General features: G+C 46.5%; 1 protein-coding gene across 2 annotated transcripts; it reads right to left on the minus strand.

Moving 5' to 3' along the window:
- Nucleotides 1-5,403: 5,403 nt before the first annotated feature.
- KLRG1 (killer cell lectin like receptor G1) lies at nt 5,404-21,521 on the minus strand. 2 transcript variants are annotated; one of them, XM_048822469.2, is made up of 5 exons: nt 21,135-21,521; nt 13,412-13,516; nt 12,405-12,556; nt 10,192-10,295; nt 5,404-7,122 (listed from the first exon to the last, which is right to left on the minus strand). In XM_048822469.2, the coding sequence occupies exons 1-5, from the start codon at nt 21,163-21,165 to the stop codon at nt 7,011-7,013; spliced, it is 504 nt and encodes a 167-aa protein (XP_048678426.2). In that variant the 5' UTR covers nt 21,166-21,521; the 3' UTR covers nt 5,404-7,010. The 2 variants fall into 2 exon arrangements, with proteins under 2 accessions (XP_048678426.2, XP_048678435.2); XM_048822478.2 differs by lacking the exon at nt 21,135-21,521 and adding an exon at nt 19,078-19,250.
- Nucleotides 21,522-22,010: the final 489 nt, after the last annotated feature.

Below are 22,010 nucleotides of genomic sequence, written 5' to 3' on the forward strand. Positions count from 1 at the left end.
ATTACTTTTTATGTAAAAGGCTATTTGTTCTGATACCTGTTGTATAATCAGATTGATGTTTAAAAATAATAAGTGTGCTTATTTATTAAGCCATATAGCTTTCTTATACAGAACATACGCACGCACACAGATGCTCCTCCTGAGAGAGGCACAGAGAGATAGAGTGTAAGTGCAATGCAGATGCAAATATAGAAAAAAAACGGAGTGTGGATCACAGGTCAGATACAAGTTTATTCTCTTGGATGCGGTTCAGATGCAGATCCAAATTTTTGTATCCGTGCAGTCCGTGAAGGGCTCTAGAAATATTGTGCTGGGATCCCAGAGGGGAGTGATAAAGTCTCAGAAACTGGAAGGGGGAAAGGAGAGGTTACTCTAACTCCTCTACAACAGAAGGAAACAGTGTGTTGCCATGTATGGGAGGGGCTGAGGCTGGCTCCTGCAATGCAGAGAAAAGCAGCATGCCCATGGGGCTAAGGGTGGACAGCTGTGTTGTCAGTTACTAGTGTTTTGCAATTGAACAAGGGGTACACCCCACTCTAGAGAGCATAAGAGAGTGTGTCCTAAAGGAAGCCCCAGGAAAGGAAAAGGGTGGGGGGGGAGGTTTCTGAAGAAGATGGGGGATTGTACACGGAGGCTCCTATGGGAAAAAACAAATGCCTTGGGCAGCCCTATAAGCAGTTGGTTGTGCCTGCCCAGCACCATGGGGAATTAATGTTGCTAGCACATGACTGTCCTTTTACTGGTCACCTGGGGCACAGAGAACCCATGAAGGTAAAAGAAAAATTTCTACTGGCCAGCAATACAGGATGATGTGAGGAATTATTGCAGGAGACCTGCAGGTTACGAAAAGAGTTAAAAGACATGAAGGATGCTGTTCAAACTAACCTGAAAGACAGTCAGTCCAAACAAAAGGCGTGGTCTGATAAACATACTTGTAAGCATTCTACTGAAATAGGAGACTTGGTGTTGGTATTAAGCCCTGTGAAAAAATACACAATGCAAAATTCTTGGGAAGGAACTTTTGAGGTGATAGAGGTAAATGAAGATACATATCATGTTAAAAAGCTTCATGGTAATGTTGTCCCACAGCTACTACATGTAAACAGACAAAGCCTGTCACAACAGGAAAGCCATGGTTAATATGATCTTCTGTGTAGAAGGGAAAACTGAGGCACACCACCTCATTGATTTAATGGCTGAAGGCCAAAAACTGACTTCTCTGGAAAGCATTGATACCTGCAGTGCATTAAACACCAGTTGAAAGGGCAGAGGCGTTGATTGTGCTGGAAGAACACACAGAAGTGTTTTCTAACAAGTCAGGGAAGACACACTTGCTGACTCATTACAGAAAGGATCACAGCCACCTCCCAGCAGACCCCACAGGGACACTGGCAAGGTGCAGGAACAAATTCATACAGCTATACAAAGCATGTAAGATCTGGAAGTAATTAAAGAATCTGTCAGCTCATGGGCGTCATCTGTGGTCTTGGTCCCTAAGACAGACAACGCTGTAATGTTGTGTGTTAATTACAGAAAACTCAATACTGTCACAGTGCCAGATGTGTATCCCATAGAATTGATTATATGCTGGACATTTTAAGCAGAGCTAAATATCTCAGCTCTTTTGATTTAACTACAGGTTATTGGCAAATTCCTTTAGATAAGGTACCCAGAAAAAAATCTGCTTTCAGCACTGAGAGGGGATGGTACGAGTTCCCAATATTATTATTTGGCTTAATTAATGCAGAAGCTGCGTTTCAGAGGCTGGTCAACCAAGTGCTAAATGGTTTGCAGAGCTTTGCAAGGGTGTATGCCGACGACATCGCAGTGTTTAGCAACGCCTGGGCTAATCACAAAAAAAAAAAAAACACTTAAAAATTGTGCTGTCAGAGCTCAAAGCGGCAGACCTAACTATAAGAGCCTCCAAGTTCAAAACTGAAGCAGCCAGAGTTCCTTATCTGGGACACTGGGCAGGGGGAGGTCAAATATCCCCTGATCCCTTGAAAGTTGAAACCATTTTGTAAAGTGACCTGTATCCCAAATCAAAAAACAGGTCCAATTTTTCATAGGTGTGATAAACAGTTACAGAAGGTTTGTGTATGGGTTCAGTGACATTGTACCTGCAAGCACAGATCTATAAAAAAAAAAAAAAACCACAAAGCCTAACAACATTGTATGGACAAAGGCATGTCAAGAGGATTTTGATAAGGTAATAAAATCTTCTCTGAAAAGCCTGTTCTAACTAGTCCAGATTCTGACAAAATGTTTGAAATGTATACAGATGCATCAGACATTGGTCTAGGCATTGTACTGATGCCGAGAGGGGAAAACAACAAAAAACACTCCATTGCTTTCTTAAGAAAAAAATTGGTACCTACTGAACAAAATTATTTTGTCAGAGAAAGAATGTTATGAAATAGTTTGGGCAGGAAAGCAATTAAGGCCCTATCTTTTTAATAGAAAGTTCAAGGTTTAATGGATCATTCACCATTAAACTGGTTAAACAAAACTAAAAGCTCAAATTCCAGGCTTCTACATTGGAGTTTCATACTCCAACAATTTGATATGGATATTGTACATATAAAGAGAAAAGAAAACATGGTGGCAGATGCCCTAGCCAGGAAAGAGGGTCCTGACCTGCAGCCTCCAGGGCAGCCAACGGCTGACCCTACTATAGCTTTGTAAGGGAGGAAATGTGACAGAATATACCCCCGTGTTCACGCACTATTGTAAAAATGTCTGTACAAGGTATGCCTTGTGAGATATCATTTAAGAACTCAACTTGCTGATCAGTAATATCATGGAAAAATACACATAGCAACATTATATGTTGTTATGAACATACCCTGAAATCATGACTGAACTATGTCTCAGGATTGTGTCCTGGTATATCTCAAGACTTCGTTACCTGGTTGCCAAGTATATAGAAATAATGTACTTGAAAGATATTACCTGTCATTAGGTTATCGAGAAACTGAAGTACACCTTTTCTTACATCGATATTCCAGAGCAACTAGTGACAGAAAATGGGCCACAATTCATTGCAGTAGAATTTTAGTCATTTCAAACTAATTATGATGGATTCTGATCATATTACTAGCAGATCAGATTACCCATAAGCGACTGGAGGGGCTGAGAGAGCTGTACAGACAGCCAAGAAAATCCTACAGCAGAAAGATCCATTTCTTGCTCTTCTGAGTTACACCATTACAACTACTGGATATAGTCCAGCACAACTCCTGATGGGAAGACAACTCAGAACTACTGGTTCAGCTTTGGTAAATAATCTATTTCCAAAGTGGCCAGACATGAAGAGAGTAGGTAAGTTGGGTAAAAAGGCTTAACAAGCTTATGAACACTTTTACAACAGACATCACTCAGTTAGAGAACTGCCAGCTCTAGAACCTGGTGACCATGTTCATGTCAAATTGGATCGAGAAAAAGGATGGACATCTCCAGCTGTTATAAAGAAAAAGAATCCAGCACCCAGCTCATATGTGATCAAGACCAACAGTAGAGAGTTCAACAGCAACCACTGACATCTAAAGTTTGTTCCTCAGAAAGAACGATGAACAGAACAAATGGTACAGATGGCAGATGCAGAAGACGATGACGACTCAAGGATTCCAAACTGACCACAGCCAGTTGTTGCAACTAATGGATAGCCAGATGATCAAGTTGTTACACATTTGGGTCATGTAACTAGAAAACCTGTACGCTTCAGAGACACTTAATAGACTTACCTGTACTGAACCTCAAAAAGACCATGATAGTGTAAATATTGTAAATGGTAGGAATGTAGAACTTAAAGGGGGGAGATGTAATGGAAGGCCAAACTGTATTATACTATTCAGCCACTAGCTGGCACTGTGTGCAACACACCATTGTTAGACGAACCTCAGGCCTGGTCTCCAGTACAGAGTTAGGTTGATGTAAGGCAGCTTACGTTGACCTAACTACGTAACATGTAGCTCCAACTGATGTAACTTGCTCCCTACGCTGACTTAATAATTCCACCTCCATGAGAGGTGTAGTGCTTAGGTCGATGTAGTTAGGTTGACGCAGTGTCAATGTACACGCTGCATTGCTTACACTGAGTATTGCTGCCTTTTAGAAGCAGTCCCACAGTGCCCCACAATGACAGTTAAATCAGTGCAAGCACTCCTGGTGAGGATCTGCACCACCAACACAAGGAACGTAGTGTGGATGTTCAAAAGCAATTTAATTACGTCGGCGTACAGCCACCCCAGTAACTTAGGTCGAGTTACTTTTGTAGTGTAGACTTGCCCTCAGCTATACCTGGCAGAGTTTTAAAAGATTTTATGATAAACACATCTGGTGTGTATAACCAAGCTCTGTAGCCAGCCAACATCTGGCACAGGAGCATAACAGCTCCACCCCACATCTTGGGAGGAAGAAGGGGGTGCCAGCGGCCCTGACCATAGGGGAGGGAGGGATAGGGGTGCAACAAAGTGGGGCCCAGGCCTCTTCTTCTCTGGCTGGCTCTGAGCACAAACCCAGCAACCACCACCTCCCTCCTGGCCACACCCAGACAGCAGCGGAGGAGGTAATGGGGAGGGGCATTCGCATCCCCACCCAACAGGGGAGCCCCTGCCAGTGTTCTGGCACTATGGGTGGGGGGGGGGGGGGAAGGCCCTGGCACTTCCCCAAGTTCCCTGCTCCAGGCGAGGCAGCAGAGGGGAGGAGGACTGCAGCCTGGATGTTGGGAAGCAAAGGCGCTGAGGGCCCAGGGAACTGCATGGTACCTCCCCCTTGCTCTCCAGACTGTGCCTTGCCCTGGCCCGGGTGCCCAGACGCAGCATGTCCCTTCCACAAGGCAAATACTAGAATAGGATGTGCCAAGCCCAGGTCCCCACTGCATTACCTCCTGTGCAAGTGATGGGTCTCCCGCCGGAGGGCCACTCTGCTATGCTGTTTTGAGCATGGCCAAGAGGGGAAATGACAGCTGCTGCTGAGTCTCTGCTCAGAGCCAGCCAAGGGGGGTGGGGCGCCCCCCCCTCCACATTGTGCCCATCAGTAACGCTGTTCCACAGGGTTCCAGAAATACTCAAGTGCTGCCATGTCTCCCTTTCTTTTTCCATGTAAGTGATCCCCTCCCAAGCAACACCCCACACCATTCAAAAAAAAATCATGGCACTACCATGCCATTTGCTGCCACCCCACTGCTCGCTCTGGTTGTATGTTCTATTCCTTTTCTGCCCTGTTTCTGTCTTGCCCACTTGGACTGTAAGCTCGTCAGGGCCGGGACCATCTATTACTCTGTGTTTGTGCAGCGGTGAGCATAATGGGGGCCCATTCGTAGTTGGTCCCAAGGCACTACCATAATACACGCGATTATTAAATAATAACTACCCCAGAAGTACAGGCCTGAACCACTCAAGCTAAAGGAGGCCTGTAATTAGGCCTGGCAGAATTTGATTTTTATTCTTTTACAATTTCAATGGCTAATATTGATGTTAAATATTATTTTAGACTTTTAACTATTTAAATGTTATAGTTGTGGCAAATTATGGAGGAGTCAGGCAATATTTAATGACAGTAGATGTTGAAATTCAAAAAGTTAAAGCTGTATAACCATTAAAACACAAATTGCCAACATCACAAGTCAAAATACACAAGGTAAATAACCATAAATCAAACTCTAATAAGTTCTCAAGTAGCATTTATCTTACTTTGCCTCTGTAAATTTTGATTATAATTGGAAATATTTTTTCATCAGTTTGTGTGTACAGTGAAATCAACGTTTACCAACATTTACCAATAAAAGTCAAATCCTTCCAAATCTCATATATTGCTGAACAGTTCTGATTTGCTCCAAAAGAGGAGAGTGGTGATACAGACACAGACTAGCTGGTTCATTACACTACTGGACATAGATTGGTGCCTCCCCACACTAGGGGGCACAAGCTAAAGGCGAGGATATGTGACCACCCCAAGTTTTTCCTCCCCTCCCCCAGCCCGGGGCCCCTGTGCTCCCTGCCCGCTTCCTTCTCTGGGCTTGGCTTCCGGGGACAGTGGTCGAATATGCTGATGGCTAGGGGACTCCAGCTCACTCAGCCGCTGTCCCCGGAAGCCAAGCCTGGGTGGGGAGCAGCCCAACACCGCTGCAGCTAGGCACTCTTCCAGGAGCTGCTGTGCTGCACCGGGCAGCATTCCAGTGTGACCGGAAGAGGCTCTAGTCCAGCCCCTTCTGCTACAGCTCTGGCCCTGCCCCGCTCCCCTCCCGGGCAGCTACTGCAGGGGCATTTGATCCTGCATGCCCCCCCACCCCCCGACGCATCACCTCAAATATTGGAGTTAGAAGTTTACTTTTATTTCTGGGTTGACACATTCTCATTTCACCTTCCTCTGTTCCTTTCATAGCACTCCTAGTCTTGGGCACAAATGAGAGACAGATTTTGGGAGTGCAATGGAAGCTAGTTTACTGTACAGCAAGTAGAGAACAATTCAGTAGGGGCAGAAGTCCCAGTTTCTACAGCATTCCTGGTGCCAAAGAAATGAGAAACGTGGACTGAAAATAAAGTCTGTCATCTGATCAGCAACACAGAAGTGTAACCCTAAGGGGTCACTGGGCCCAGCCTCTGTCACACTAATGACCTACGCACTGGGGCAGAGTGAGAAAAACTAAGACTCGGAATCACACTCAAAACTTTCCATGGCAACAAAGATAATGTCAGCAGGTCTCTGCAATGCTCCCAGCCCTGAAAGATGAGGACTGAAAATGGATCTAGGTTTTCTGCACAGAACTCATCCTCAGAGCTCCAGCCTCAGGGAACTGAGAGTCCATGAATCAGATTTCAGTCTCCTACATGGCTGTGCAATTCTGACTCATTTCAACAGAGGGCAATGGTGACACAAAACTCCTAGGAGCATCACCAGCCTGGCCCCACTGGGAACAAGGATTAGGCATGTCTGGATGCGCTGCTGCGGTCCGGATCCATTGGCTGGGTGTGAGTGAAGACTATTCTGTGGGAAAGTGCAGGAGGTGGTTACTTGGGGGATTTCTCACAGATCCACGGGCAATGAACTTCACAACTGGAGGCCTGGAGGGTACCCTGCAACAGGACGCCACAGTGCTGCACGGGGCTGTTAGAGATGACCCTGCAAAAGATACACAGAGAACACAGACCGAGGAGAAATAGTAAGAGTCATCACTAAAAGGCAACCATAAAGAGTTTTCTGCCTTGTCAGGGGGAGGTGACAGGAACAGCCACAGAAGGGGCAGCTGTCACTGAATCCAAAACGAACACTAATAGAGACTGCATATATAGAATAACCCCCCTGGCCCATTATCATCATGATACCCATGCCAGTACTAGACAAGGACACGGTGAAGTGAATTAACTTTAGCAATTTGAGCGGTGTGTGTGTTCATGCCAGGAGCCATCTGGGTCAGGATGAGAGTGGCAAAGCTGGGAGCCTCAGTGAGAGACCATTTCCTTCCAGGCGTTCTTTAGAACATGGAAGTTGGAATTCCAAAGGGAAACTGGTCAAGTAGTATAGCATAGGATGGGGAGTCATGAGGGCCTCATCCTACTTCTGTCAGTGACACACTGCGTGACCCTGTGCATGCTGGCTTGCTTCTCTGGGCCTCACCTTCCTTATCTGCAAAATAGGAATACCAACGCTGAGCTCCCCCACAGAGCGGGTGTCAGGCTAGCTCATTACTTGGAGTGCTCTGAGAAGGTGCTAGAGAGAGGGAAAGTGTTCTGCCATTATAATAAAGTCCCAGGGCCAAATCCTGAGGTCCTTATTCAGGCAACTGAATGAGTAAAAATGAAGGCTCAAATGCTGGTGTAAATCCAGAATAACTTTACTAACGCCAAAGGGCCTATGTCAGGTCTACACTATGGAGACTATAGTCGTAGCTATGCCAGTGTAGGAACACCATCTCCCCGAGTGACAGTAGCTAGGTCAATGGAAGCATTCTTCTGTTGACCTACTGGCAGCGGGGCTTAGGTCAGCAAAGCTACGACACTTTGGGGGGTGGGGTGGATTTTTTGACACAGCTATGTCAACCTAAATTTTAAGCTTAGACTAGGCCTAATTCTTCACTGCCTTGAACTTTTTGTGCCACTTGCACCAGTGCAAAGTGGGTGTGAAATGCTCCCAAATCAGAAAAGTAGGGCTTGATTCTGATCTGACTTAAACCAGTTTAACAGCAGTGGGACTCTAGACTGTAACCAGTGTAACTCTATTCATTTCAGTAGAATAATTCTTGATTTACAGAGCTGCAGTTAACATCAGTTTCAGAGCTGTAAGATTTTTATAGCTACTTTTCATAGGTATAAAAGACATCATACTGTGCAAAGTGGCTGTCACGCTCCCCAGGAATACCCAGGGCTGTGAGGTACCTCACCACCACCACCTGCCATTAGCTTGAGGCAGTCTTGCCTGTGCCTGCTGTGGATTAGCTCTCTGAAACCACCAGCCTGTGGTAACATAAGCACACCATTCAGGCCTCACTCTTGCTCTACAGGTTAGTAATAGTCCCCAAGTCCTCTGAGCCTTCCCTGAAGTGTCCAGCCCCAGTATACTAGACACTCACAGAATTACCAGGCCTGCTGTTCCCAAAGGAATAGTACACAGCAGCTTGTCAGATTCAACTCAGGACCAGCATTTTGCTTAAATATATCTCAGTGCTGTGGTGTTAGAGTGAAAACAAGAATAAATTTATGATCAAAGCACAGCGATACAAGTGACAGTGAGTATGAGTATTGGAAACAAATGGTTACATACAAAAGAAAATCATAACACACTTTCTAGAGACAAAACTTAACTAACAAGTTATAAGCTTCTTTAACCAAGAGTGTCTCACCCACAGTTCTCTCCAGTGTTTTCAACTAAGCCTAGCTGAGAACGAGACCCCTCTTTCATGAAGCAAATATGCTATCTATTTACTTCCTAGGTGAAGGATGACATGTTGTTGTCTTGTCTCCCAAATACAGAAGAGTAAACCTTTGATGTGCACCTCAAGATAGTGTTCTCTCCCCCTACTCCACTGTGTGGTTCTTCCTGTTATTTTTCTCTGTCATGTTTTACAATCCTTCATGACCTCTCGAGGTCCCTTCCAGTCCTATGATTAACATGCAGTTTAGACTGATAAGAGGAAACCCATTGTGAACCACACAATAATTAATTAACATGTAAACAGCCATATAGATAAACATTTCTTGTCTGTCAGAAAACCTGTTATTGCTAGTGACCAGTCCCTAGACAAAGTCTATAAGAACTTGATTTTTAATGTATTTACATAACTCCTTACATAACATTCGTACACGTGCTTCATAATTATATAGATGATCAGTGTGACGTTGGCTTTTATTTGAGACCTCACATGACATTCTTTGGTGAACTAGAATGAAAAGACCAGACCCAGGAGTTCCCTGTAGCTCCTCTGCACCCCTTTGCCAGTTGGCATTAAGAGGGTCTTGGGTCAGAGTAGTAGAGAAAAAGGCTCAATGGCCTTGGAGTCATGCTGATGGCGGAAGAGCAGAATTTGACAGTGCGTAAGGTCTGGTTTAAACTTAGAATTTAGGTCAACATACCTACAGCACCCAGAGATTAAAAAAATCCACAACCCCTGAGCGCTATAGCTATGCTGACCTAACATCTGGTGTAGATGCAGCTAGGTCAACGGAAGAATGCTTCTGTCCACCTAGCCATAGGCACTGAATCTGTGGGTGCTCCAGGGCTGCAGCACCCATAGAAAAAAAAAGTGGGTGCTCAGCACCCACCAGTTGCTCAGCAGCGGGCACTGGGGGGAGGGAGCGGAGAGGGGGGTGAGAAGAGGCGGAGCGAGGCAGCGCATGCTTGCGAGAAGTGGCGGAACAGGAGCGGGAACAGGCAGAGTGAGAGTGGGGGCTTGGGGAAAGGGGTGGAGTAGAGGCAGGGCCTTGGGGTAGAGCAGGGATGAAGCAACCATCCAGAAAGAAGAAAGTCAGCACCTGTGCGTCCCTCAGGAATATTGTGTTCCTACATTGACAGGATAAACGCTTCCCTCAGTGTTGGGTGCATCTGCACTGTGGGGTTATGCCAGCATAGCTATGGTACTGTACCTGTACCTCAGTAGGTTTGCCTGGGTAAGGACTGATAAACACTGTTAGTACCTGAGGATCTAGCTCTTCCGAGTGCTGCTGTTTTTTTTAAAAACTGAAATCAAAAACTCACTTTGTATTGTTGAGTTTTGAGCCATCTTCCCAGGTCCAGCCAGTGCCTTTGCTCTTCCTCAGACCAATCCAGTGGGAATCTAGGTGCATTCCCAAGAACAGGTCCTAGAAGGGAGTGGGGAAGGACAAAGGAACTAATCAAAATCAACAGGAAAATTCAAGTCCTGATAGGCAAACAGAGCGATCAAATGTGAGGGAGCAAAATATACCAGCTGAGCCTAACTATTCTCAAGAACCTTTATTTTCAGTGATTATTTTGTTTTAAATTTCCTGGGAATGTCTCTCTGTTTATTACAAAAATTCTAAAATGTGTGAAAATCAGTGCAAAAAATTAAACTTGACAGTTTTCTGCATAAATATCCTGGTTAATATGGGGGGACAGGAGGACAGAAAAAAAAGTAACAGAGAAAAGTAAGAGTATTGAAAGTAAAAGCAGTTTAATGTTGTGGTTTATTTAATGAACTGTACATAAACAGTTTGTGACTATATGTACACATGTGCATGCGCGTGCGTATCTTCTACCACATTGCTTTACGTTGACCAACAGCCTCACATTTACACTTAGACTAACTTATTATTAACATAAAACACAACTAATAGAATGCACTGGATTTTCTTAAGATAATCAGTATTTTCATGTACCTGAGTGGCCAAAAATTGGATGAAAAAAATCAATAAAAGCTAAATAATAACTTTTGTAAAACTTGGGAATTTTTCAGTAAAAATTGAAAGGACCTTAACCTTAAGAAGCTGCGGGGGCAGCATGCAGAGCCCCTTGGCGGCTCCTATGCGTAGGAACCGGAGGGAGGACATCCCACTACTTCTGGGAGCTGCGCAGAGTGGGGCAAGCCCCTGACGCCACTCCCCAGCTGAAGCGCCGGAGAGGGCAAGCCCCGGACCTCACTCTCCATCGGGCACTTGAGGGCCAAATTAAAACGTCTGGAGGGCCGGAGGCGGCCCCCGGGCCATAGTGTGCCCACCCTTGCCCTACAGGCTTTCATTTCCATTTGTCTGACTTTGAGCTTGTGTTCATTGTTCATAGAAAGAATAACTGTACACAATAAATTCCGCCTTGGAATAAATCCACAAAAGTTGAGGAAATCACTCAGAATGAATTTGCCCCACTGGGTTTCTACCTAAATCATAATAAATACACCATGCCTCCTGCTGCCAGGAATGGTGATGCAAAGAAGCAAACAGCAAAGCTGACATCTTCCAGCAATGAAGTGTCTTTGTGAGGCAAGGGACTAGGAGGAGCCATAGAGATTCCTGGGGAATGGAAGCTTGGAGGCACCAGGGAGGGCTTCTGGCCATGTGGAGATAGGCCAGATTGGGAAACATCTCCAGGAAATCAAAGAATGTTTTCAGCAAAAGGGAGCCTATGGGTCACAACCTGTGCAGCATAAGGAACGCAGTAGCACGTGGCTGGAGTACAGGGGTGATTTGTAGAAGGAAAATCCAGTGTATGTGGAATTCATGACAGGAGATATCAAGGGAGGCCCCAGAAACTGAGAAGTGGGTGGGGAACTTTCAGCCGAGGGGTTAGGGAGGTTTTCTGGCAGTAGAAAAATGGGTCGTACCGGGGTTGAGGACGGCTCCCAGCAGCAAGGACTGTGGTCAGGATTTGCTTAAGCAAGAGTCCCAACTAGCTTTGCCTAGTTTGCCTGGTGCCTGAAACTCTGAAGTGAGCTGTAGCTCACGAAAGCTTATGCTCAAATAAATTGGTTAGTCTCTAAGGTGCCACAAGTACTCCTTTTCTTTTTGCAAATACAGACTAACAAGGCTGTTACTCTGAAATCTCTCATGGTCATCAGTTTTGTGCCCCCTACCTGGCACCTGAAGGTGAAAGACCTTACAGATGGCTCCCAGTATCACCCATACAATTGTGTTCAGTTGCTTACACTGGCTGAGCTAAGCTAACTCTCATCAGTGGAAGCTATTGGTGGGGGCGGGGGAAAGGAGATACGGGCCAGAGGATGCAAAAAGGCTCCCATGCAACATCCTTCCCTGACTGCTGATCATAACCTCCCCATGGGAGCCTCTTGGATGTAGACTGAAAATGTCAGCCTCCTGTAAAACATTGTTATAATCAAGGTTTTTTCTCTCCTTTATAGTAAATTGGTGTCAGCATGATAGCATGCACTGGGGGCAAATCACAGAAGCATTTGCAAGACAACAAAAGAGCCTCATGTAATGATACTGACAGACTTTTACCATTTTCTTGGCATCACTGATCATCAGGAGATGTGATCCTTCTGCAGAACAGGATGCCTGGCTGGAATTCCAATCCTTTTTTATCTTGGAGAAGTAGTAACAGCTGCTCCTGTAACCCAACCACTGGTCAGGGCATCCAGGATAGGAGCTATCTGCAAAGGAATCATAATAATGACTTTTCTCTATTTCTATTCACTCTGAAGAATTTTAGGGCATTTTATAGCCTGGATACATGCCGGGATTGTACATCCGCTTGCGGAAATGTAGCCACCTTGGGTAGAACACGACAGCCATGTGGAAATGATGGACTGTAATTAAGGCAGGGACCTGAGAGTCAGGAATAAAAGTATAAATGGCTATACAAGGCAATGGAATCACAGGCCCTGTGTGTAATTTGCACCACTCTGACACTGGGATAACTCCACAGACTTCAGTGGCTGCAGTTACTTAGTCCTGTGAGAGCAGAATTTAGCCCTCTGAAAGCAAGACAGGCACTGCGTGTGGTTGAAACACAGGGGAAAAGGTCACGACATACTGTGGGTGTGATCGTTTCACAGGATGAGAAGTGGAATAGGTGTGACTACAGCTTATAGCAGCTTGCAGCATACGCATATGGAGTTTAGCACCTTCTTGTGCATGCTACCCGCAGAATGTCATACCAGCAATACTTTTATTTCTCAATTCACTGTCTTAAGACTCATTTTTCTGGAAAAAAAAATTATTATATTTCATTGTTCTTCCTTTAACTAGGAAACAAGGCCTAGGATAGATCCTCTGGGGTCTCCATAGCGGGTGACCTCAGTAAGCTGCAGGCAAGCTTCTGCTTTCCTTTACAGGAAGTAAAGCTTCCTTTACAGGAAGCTAGAGTATCTCCAGTGGCATTACTCCCGATTTGCCATAGTATAATGGTAATCAGAATCTTGCCTTCTCTGCTTAGGTGAATTGAGAACAGATCTCCCATCTTGTGATCTCAGGTAGTTCACATCAATGTCTCTTTGGTCACTCACCAATCCTCCAAACCGCCCACGCTACCACTGTAATCACCAGGAGGGTGTTCAGCATCCCAACACCTACAGCCAAACTGCACAGGCCAGATGACCAGCGCTGGGGAGCTGGAAGAGAGAAAACAGGAACCATGGTAAATGTATGGTGTGTACACCTACCTGACTATGCAACCCCATTAACAGTTGTAATTTTTAGGCTTGTACACACACAGTACTGAACAATTTATAAATGGGTCCAACAATTACAGCATTCCTGTCCCAAACAGCTTATGGCTACAGAGAAGGTTATAGATTTTATACCCCAAAATGGACGCACTGCTTACATCTCCCTATACTTCCTTTAATAATATATCCATATCCAGAAATGGCTACCTACATCTGCAAAACCCAGGCATCAGTAATTCCACAACACTGAACTCAACAGCCCTGCACAGTGCTATGGGATATTTTGCAGCAGGGAGCACTCCTGGTAAGGGAGCACCTTCCTCTGAAACAGAACTGACCCCAATATCTCAGAGTCCAGCTAGGGCACTGTGTGCACGGGGATGGTGCATGTGACTCAACAAGAAGCGCTGTTCCTGAAGAATCATTACTGACTCCAATGTTCCATTGTGGTGCTGAAGAATGATTTTGTGCTGCTGGAGCAGCTACTTTTCATATACAATGTAAAAATAAGACCTTCTCCACATGTTGATTTAAAGATGCCCTGGTACCTTCTGCCTGAGTAGGTAGTTTTAATCTCAGCATCCTGCCCAGGTTCCTAATCATATAACTACATTCTGCCTCTCTAGAATTCTTCCTGGAGTTTCAGATGGAAAAGTTACTCCCTTCCTCTGGCATTGATCATGTCTTCGTTCATCTCTGTACAATGCCTAGGAGACCTTTGGATAACAATTCATTATTATTATTATAGTTTTACTAGCACAGTGTGGCTGTTGAGTGCTTCAAGATATTGGACTCAGTCTGAGGGCCTGAGAAATCCTGCAAACCCTGATGTTAGGAGGGAAGGGAGAGCTCCATATCCATCACATAATCTTTTGCACACATTGATTATAAACAGAAAATAGCTCAAACAGGAGATAAATCTCTGCTCACATTTAACACTGAATTCTGGTTTCACAGTTCTGAAAGGTTGCCTGTCCAAACTTTTCAGTTCCTCCCTCTCTCCCCCCTTCTCAAAAACAGAGTGTGTCCCGGACCCTCCTCTCTCAACTTCCCAGTCCAGACGTTGCATCTTTCCCACAAAACCAAAGTTCCCGCTGCCATGAAAAACTAATTTCAGCACAATATGAATGAGGCAAGACGAAAATAAAAGTGTGATGGGTACTGTTGCTTGGTTACATCTTCCCCAAACTGTAGCTGTGCTGGCTATGTTATTATTTTGACTTTTAAATGTCCCTCTCACTGGGCTCTTGGCACATGTACAATGAAAGAATCACAAATCAGAAATAAATGTATCACTATAAGTTCATCTGCCTTAATCAGTTAGTCCCAATAAGTTATCAATATCCCTTGAACTCACATACACTTTTCTAATCTTGCCTCTTCCCCAAAAGTTGGGGAAGCTAAAAGGCCTTGAACCAGACTATCAAGGTCAGCAGACTCAGGATCCAGGAGGCAGATGGAAACAAACCAAAATAAATGCTCTGGTACCCTTCCAAGATTCAGCCACAAGACTTCACTCACAGTCAATTGTATAGATGTTCAAAATGTGATCATGCTTGATCCTTGGGCTTGGTTCCCCCTCACTGCGGTGCAAAGACACCCATGGGCTCTGCGTGTTTGGTTTCTCCTAAGTGAGGCACATTACACCACTGGGCTTCTTGAGCTTGGCTCTCCTTTGGAGGGGGTGCGAGGGGGTCAGATGCTCCCTTGGGCTCCACTAGGCTCCTTAGGTTTGGCCCCTTCTTGACTGGGGAAAGTGACAGTATTCTCCCAAGGCCAATCAATCACTCACAGTAGATTGCACAGACCTTCATAATAGGATCATCCCTCTCCTTTCCTACATGCTCACAGTGAGCTGATTTCTTTTGTCGTCACCCACAATTATTTGAGCCCTGGGTTCAGTGGCTCCTCTCCTTAGCCTGGGCAAAGGGCCTTTAGCCATGGGCAGCGGGTATCGGGCTGGGAGAGGGACAGGCGTGGCTCACCCATGCTCCACCCCCAAACCTCCTGCTGCTTCCCACTCTGCGGTGGCATCGGCCTCCCTCCCTCCTGGTGCTTCAGGGCTGGGGGACCTGTGGTGACACTGCCCTCCCTCCCTCCAGGGCTGGGGGCGCTAGCCTGGGGCAGGGGCCAGCAGCCACAGTGGGAGGACTCTGGGTTCTGGCAGAAGGGGCAAGGCCCTGGGCAGAAGGGGCAGGGCTGGCGGCTAGTCTCCCCCAGCCAGCGATTCACGCACTGCCCATGCTTTCTTTTGTGGGCAGGTTTGTGCATGCCCACCTCCCCGGGACTTCAACAGGTGAGCAATGAAATAATTAATACTTGAAATGTCACCATTGTTATCCTTGTGTATCTGGCTTGGCTCCCACTGAGATAAATAGGGCAGTTCACACTACACAGAGTTATTGTTTCAGATTCTGGAAACACAGATAGAGATCACTGCATACATTAGCCTTGAAAACAGGAGCTGAGTGTATCTCCCCAACCAACCATTACAGATAGAGACTTTTTAAAACACATGAAAACTTGAATTTTGGAGAATAAGGTAGCAGCATACAAGCAGTGTTGGTATGCCGCACTGGTGCATACTGGCTGAATCTGAGTCTTGGCACGATCCATCCAACTAAGGAGGAAAGAAAACTCCAGAGTTGAGGGTCCTTCAGTGAGAATTTAGTGCCTGTAGTTCTGCCCTGTTGAACCAAGTTGCTGTAGGCCTGAGGGCCTCTGCTGATCTCAGCTGTTATGGTATCACATGAGGAGAGAGGCTTTGTGTGGGGAAAGGGAAAAAACCACTATGAGATGAAACTGAACAAGAGGTGGAAATCTCACACTGAATAATCACGAAATATTTCCTAACAGCGAGGAACCTGTGAAACTAGAGAAGAGTCTCCCCATAGGAAGAGGAGGGAACCTTTTTACAGACAGGACATTTAAACAAGAACTGGACAAAGCTCTTGGAGAGTTGACTGTGGTGAACTGCATTGTTCCCCAGGGAATGACAAGATGTGACCCAATAAGAGGTAGTAACAGCCTTGCTTCAGCCCAGAGAAAGATACTTCATTTGGAGAAATGAGGTGGACAGTGACCAGATGCTGTTTCCTGGGGAGGCAGAGGGATATGGGTTTGAAGAGAAGCTTCCCCTTTTCTGTTCCTCTGGTTTTGGCTCAGCAGGGGACAATGTGAAAAGGGAGATTTTGAAACAAAAGAGAAACTGCAAACATATAACTGAAATATACACAGTACAATCCCCATCTCCCACGTATTGGACTTGAAACACAGCCAGAAAACATAGCCAAAATCAAGGAGGTTTCCTACCAACTAAGTGAGACTTCACTGGCAGGTGGATATTTGAAGTTTCCTATAGCAGCTTTGTTCAAACAGATCAATATCTAGGCATGTGGCAACAACAGCCACAGGCACCAGGAATGTGTGTTTTAGCTGCATACACAGAAGCATCTGTGGCTAACGGGCTCTGTGGAGGAGGGGAAAGCAGTGGACGTGTTGTTCCTTGACTTTAGCAAAGCTTTTGACACGGTCTCTCACAGTATTCTTGCCAGCAAGTTAAAGTAGTATGGGCTGGATGAATGGACGATAAGGTGGATAGAAAACTGGCTAGATTGTCGGGCTCAACTGGTAGTGATCAATGGCTCCATGTCTAGTTGGCAGCCGGTGTCAAGTGGAGTGCCCCAAGGGTCGGTCCTGGGGCCGGTTTTGTTCAATATCTTCATAAATGACCTGGAGGATGGCGTGGATTGCACCCTCAGCAAGTTTGCAGATGACACTAAACTGGGAGGAGAGGCAGATACGCTGGAGGGTAGGGATAGGATACAGAGGGACCTAGACAAATTAGAGGATTGGGACAAAAGAAATCTGATGAGGTTCAACAAGGACAAGTGCAGAATCCTGCACTTAGAACGGAAGAATCCCATGCACCGCTACAGACTAGGGACCGAATGGCTAGGCAGCAGTTCTGCAGAAAAGGACCTAGGGGTTAGTGGATGAGAAGCTGGATGAGTCAACAGTGTGCCGTTGTTGCCAAGAAGGTCAATGGCATTTTGGGATGTATAAGTAGGGGCATTGCCAGCAGATCGAGGGACGTGATCGTTCCCCTCTATTGGACCTTGGTGAGGCCTCATCTGGAGTCCTGTGTCCAGTTTTGGGCCCCACACTACAAGAAGGATGTAGAAAAATTGGAAAACGTCCAGTGGAGGGCAACAAAAATGATTCGGGGACTGGAACACATGACTTGTGAGGAGAGGCTGAGGGAACTGGGCTTGTTTAGTCTGCGGAAGAGAAGAATGAGGGGGGATTTCCACTACCTGAAAGGGGGTTCCAAAGAGGACGGATCTAGACTGTTCTCAGTGGTAGCAGATGACAGAACGAGGAGTAATGGTCTCAAGTTGCAGTGGGGGATGTTTAGGTTGGATATTAGGAAAAACTTTTTCACTAGGAGGGTGGTGAAACACTGGAATGCGTTACCTAGGGAGCTGGTGGAATCTCCTTCCTTCGAAGTTTTTAAGGTCAGGCTTGACCAAGCCCTGGCAGCGATGATTTAGTTGGGGATTGGTCCTGCTTTGAGCAGGACGTTGAACTAGATGACCCCCTGAGGTTCCTTCCAACCCTGATATTGTATGATTCTATGATCTCTTCTTGAGACAGTGAAGCAATAGCCTCGCTCTACACAGTTCTGATGAGATCCTACCTGGAATATTACATTCAGTGTGGGCACCTCATTATTAGACATTAGCAAACTGGGGGGAGTTCAGAGAAGAACAAAAATGATCAGGGGATTGGAAGGAAACAATTATAAGGAGAAATTAAGAGAGCTAAAAATCAATCTTAACTAAATCACAACTAAGGTGGGGACTTCATAAGAGCCTGCAAATATGTGAAGGGTGTAAACTGCAAGAGGGGAGAGGAAGCTATGGAAGGAAAAATATAAGATGAATTCCAGGAAAATCTTCCTGATAGTGAGATGTGTTGAGCTGTGGAATGGTCTCTTAGGAGAAGAGATGGAAGCTCTGTCACAAGGGGACTTTTAAAACTAGACTGAAGAAAACACTGAAAAAATATAATATGCCACATGGAACAATCTTGCACTCGCCCTTGGAAGACAGACAGGATGATCTAAAAGATCTTTTCCCTTACTCATGTATGATTCATATATGCTAATAATTTATCTGTACCTTCATCTTTATTAATCTACATAGGCTTAAATTCTCCAGTCTATTGTCATGCAGTGAAGTTCAAGCAAGCTACAGATTTCAGGTGCCCAACCTGAGAATCCTACTAGGGGCCTTACTTTCAAGAGATGCTGTGCTCTTTCAGCTACCGCTGATTTCCGATAGTTGTGAGTGCTCAGCACTTTTAAAAATCAAACCCAAGATGTCTCAAGCTGGACACCCAAAATCAATGGCCAGCTCTAAACATTTCTGCCATAGCTCCTGTAGATACCATATGACAGAGCCTTTGCTCTGGGATTCACCAATTTCATTTGGCTTGCTTACCTCTCTTTGTCACGTCGTCGTTGGCACAGACTGGCGGTGTCCGTGAAAACTGTACAGAAGTATAGATTATTTCTTCACTCATTTCAGCCACAGAGGTTTCTGCCCTGCTTACCTCCATGCCAAGATGAGGTGTGTATGGCAAGCAGTTTGAATCAGGCTGTTGCGCGAAAGAGCTCAGAATAAGGCAAAACAGGAAACCTGAGGCTGCATTTAAATAAAAAAAACATGCAATCTGGCAGCCTCCACCTCTAGCTGTGTGAAATAAATGAATTTAAGGAAGGGGTAGCTTAAATGGAGGCAAGAGCAAATACACTGATACAAAACAGAGGGAGTACCAGGAAACAGATTATTATGATCGGTGTAATAAGCAGCAGTCACCAGTACACCAACTGCCTAATCATTGCCAAGCACTTTGGAGGCAACACAGCCAAGATGAGTTTTAAGAGGAGATTTGAGGAGGACAAGGTGGCGGCTTTGCAGACTTTTACAGAGAGCTCTTTCCAGGCATAAGGGGCAGCATGGTAGAAAGTGCAAAGTTGTTCTTGGAAAATCAACAATTTCAGCAAATGGGCAATGAAAGCTGGAATCAGTGGCAGAACAGAGGCAACAGTCACATCTCAAAAGTGTATATGAGATGACAGATAAAAGTGAAGCTCATCCATGAAGGCCTTTTAAAGGGAAGACAAATAGTGTTTGATGCGGTAGAGACGGGGAAGAGAGTGGAGGGATGCAGAGAAGGAGGAAATGGTCAAAGTGATAAAACAAGTAAATGATTTTTACAGCAATGCTTTGAATGAAGGTAAGTGGAACAAAAAGTGGTTTCTCAAGACCAGAGAGGAGGAACTTGTAGTTGAGACATGAGATAAGGTGAAGTTTATCTATACAGTGGATCTTAAAGACATTATTCAGGAAGAACCAGCAAGCAATAGATACAGCTTGGATGTGAGTATCTAGACCAGTGGTTCTCAACCTATTTATCATTATGGGCCACATATGCTGTGTGGGGGACCAGGCAGCAGCCAGCTGTTCGGACCCCAAGCTCCACCCTGCGGGGCCAGTGGCAGCCAACAACCCACCACACAGCACAGCAGATGGGAACTCACAGCCCTTAGCACACAGCTGAACTGGGCCGCAGCTGTGTCCTAATTGGGCCGCATGCAGCCTGCGGGTTGAGAACCACTGATTTAGACAGAGGACTAAGTCAAAGGTGACACTCAGTTACAGGTCTGAGTGACAAAGAGGATGGGTGGCGTAATCCATCGTGAGTGAAAAAGGGAGGATAGAGGCTTGAGGGAAAAGATTAAGAGCTTTGTTTTGGCCATGTTGAGCTTCAGCCGATGGCTGAAAGTCCATGAGAAGATGTCAGACCAGCCTAGATTTTAGCTAGGACAGGAAACAGTGGAGAGGTGTATCTGTGAGCCATTAGTGTAGATATAATTTACTTAAATTTACAAATAACTATAAAGATGCCTATCCAAGTCCCTTGGTGCCTTAACACTCATTAATACAATTCAAACCTCAGCAACATTAAAATGATCACGTCAGCAGAAGCTTACCAGCCACCTACAGAAGCTCCTTTCTTCCCCTTCACGGTCTAAGACACATACACTCAGCCCTCTCCAAAAACCTTATCAAACAGGTGTCGTTTGTAGCGTGCCTGGAAAATAATCAGATTCTGACTATTTCAGACCCAGAGGGGGAGGAGATCCCAGAGACGCCGAGCCTCACAGAGAGAGCGCCCTGCCAGCCACCCCCCTCTTTCCTAACTAGGGGGCTCCGCTGGAGTGCCCCCGGGACTGCAGCCGTGGCAGTAAGGCAGAGATAGGGGTGATCCCTCAGGGAGGCTGGTCACAGGCCACTGAGGTCTTTATCCAGGAGTAATCAATTATTTTTTGTGAAGGTCCAGATTTCTTGGTCAAGGCATAGGCGAGGTCCAGACTCCAGAGAAACGTTTTCACGCCACAATAATGACCACCGCGAGTGAATAAAAGGACTTTGCAGTCCATTACAAAGCGTCCAGCGGTCCGGATTTGGCCCACGTCGGCCTGTTGACTAACCCTGGCTCACACCCAAGAGCCTGCTCTCCATGTAGAGGCCTGTGGGCAGCCAGGGCAGATCCCGAAGCTCGGCTATGAGAGGTTCCCAGCGGCTCCCCCTGGCTGTCAGGTGCAGCCCTGAGGGGTCGCCGGGGGGAGCTCCGGCTCCCCACCGCACGGCAGGGCCGCGAGCTCCCGGCCAGGCGCAGAGGCGAGACGCGAGCCCACATCCCCGAGGAACCGCGGGGGTCGCAGCGCTTAGGGGACCCGGCCGCGGCGGCCGGTTGCTTCCCTCGCCCACCCCCGCCCGCGGCTGCCAGGGCCCCGGGGACCCCGCCGCAGCGCCCGGGCTACGACCCCCGGGCAGGGAAACCAGGGGGCGGGGCCTGCCATGGCCCGGGGGCTTCCACCATCCCCCCCCCCCCAGCGAGCAGCGGGGTCTCAGGACTACAACTCCCAGCAGGCACCGCGCCCGCCTTCTCCCAGCGCGTGGGGGGTGGCGGTGGTGGGAAAATCAGACGATGGGCGAGGAGCGCGTGAGGGTCTCGTGAGCCAGCCTCGGGAGGCGGCCGGGGTGCGGCTATGTTCGGTAACCAGCCCTGAGCTGCCATTGGGAGAGAGCCTTTTGCGGGGTGGGTCCTCCTTCTGTAACTCTCATCGCTCATTGGATCTTCTCATGTGCCAATTTTTGAATTCCACTATTCATTGGAAGAGATGAAGTCGTAGGCGGGGCCTCCGTGGTCGTTCTCCCAGCCCATTGGACAAATAAGGGGAGACAGCGTCGTTCTTGCTCTGGAACCGTCACCCATTAATTGGATGAGGAGAGCTCTGGGGGCCAGGCGCCTTCTATCCCCACCTCTCATTGGGCGAAAAGTATCCGGGGCCGAGTCACGTTTT

Source organism: Caretta caretta, chromosome 1 (assembly GCF_965140235.1).
Source record: "Caretta caretta isolate rCarCar2 chromosome 1, rCarCar1.hap1, whole genome shotgun sequence".
Taxonomy (NCBI): domain Eukaryota; kingdom Metazoa; phylum Chordata; order Testudines; family Cheloniidae; genus Caretta; species Caretta caretta.

What these genes read in the sequence shown, in the direction of transcription:
- KLRG1 (XM_048822478.2), bottom strand. Translation starts at nt 19,195, where the DNA reads ATGGAGGTAAGCAGGGCAGAAACCTCTGTGGCTGAAATGAGTGAAGAA. An exon ending in TCAGTGATGCCAAGAAAATG is followed by an intron (nt 10,296 to 12,404) that starts GTAAAAGTCTGT and finishes ACTCCCTTCTAG; the next exon opens with GACCTGTTCTTGGGAATGCA. An exon ending in TCAAAACTCAACAATACAAA is followed by an intron (nt 7,123 to 10,191) that starts GTGAGTTTTTGA and finishes TATCTTTTGCAG; the next exon opens with GGTCATCTCTAACAGCCCCG.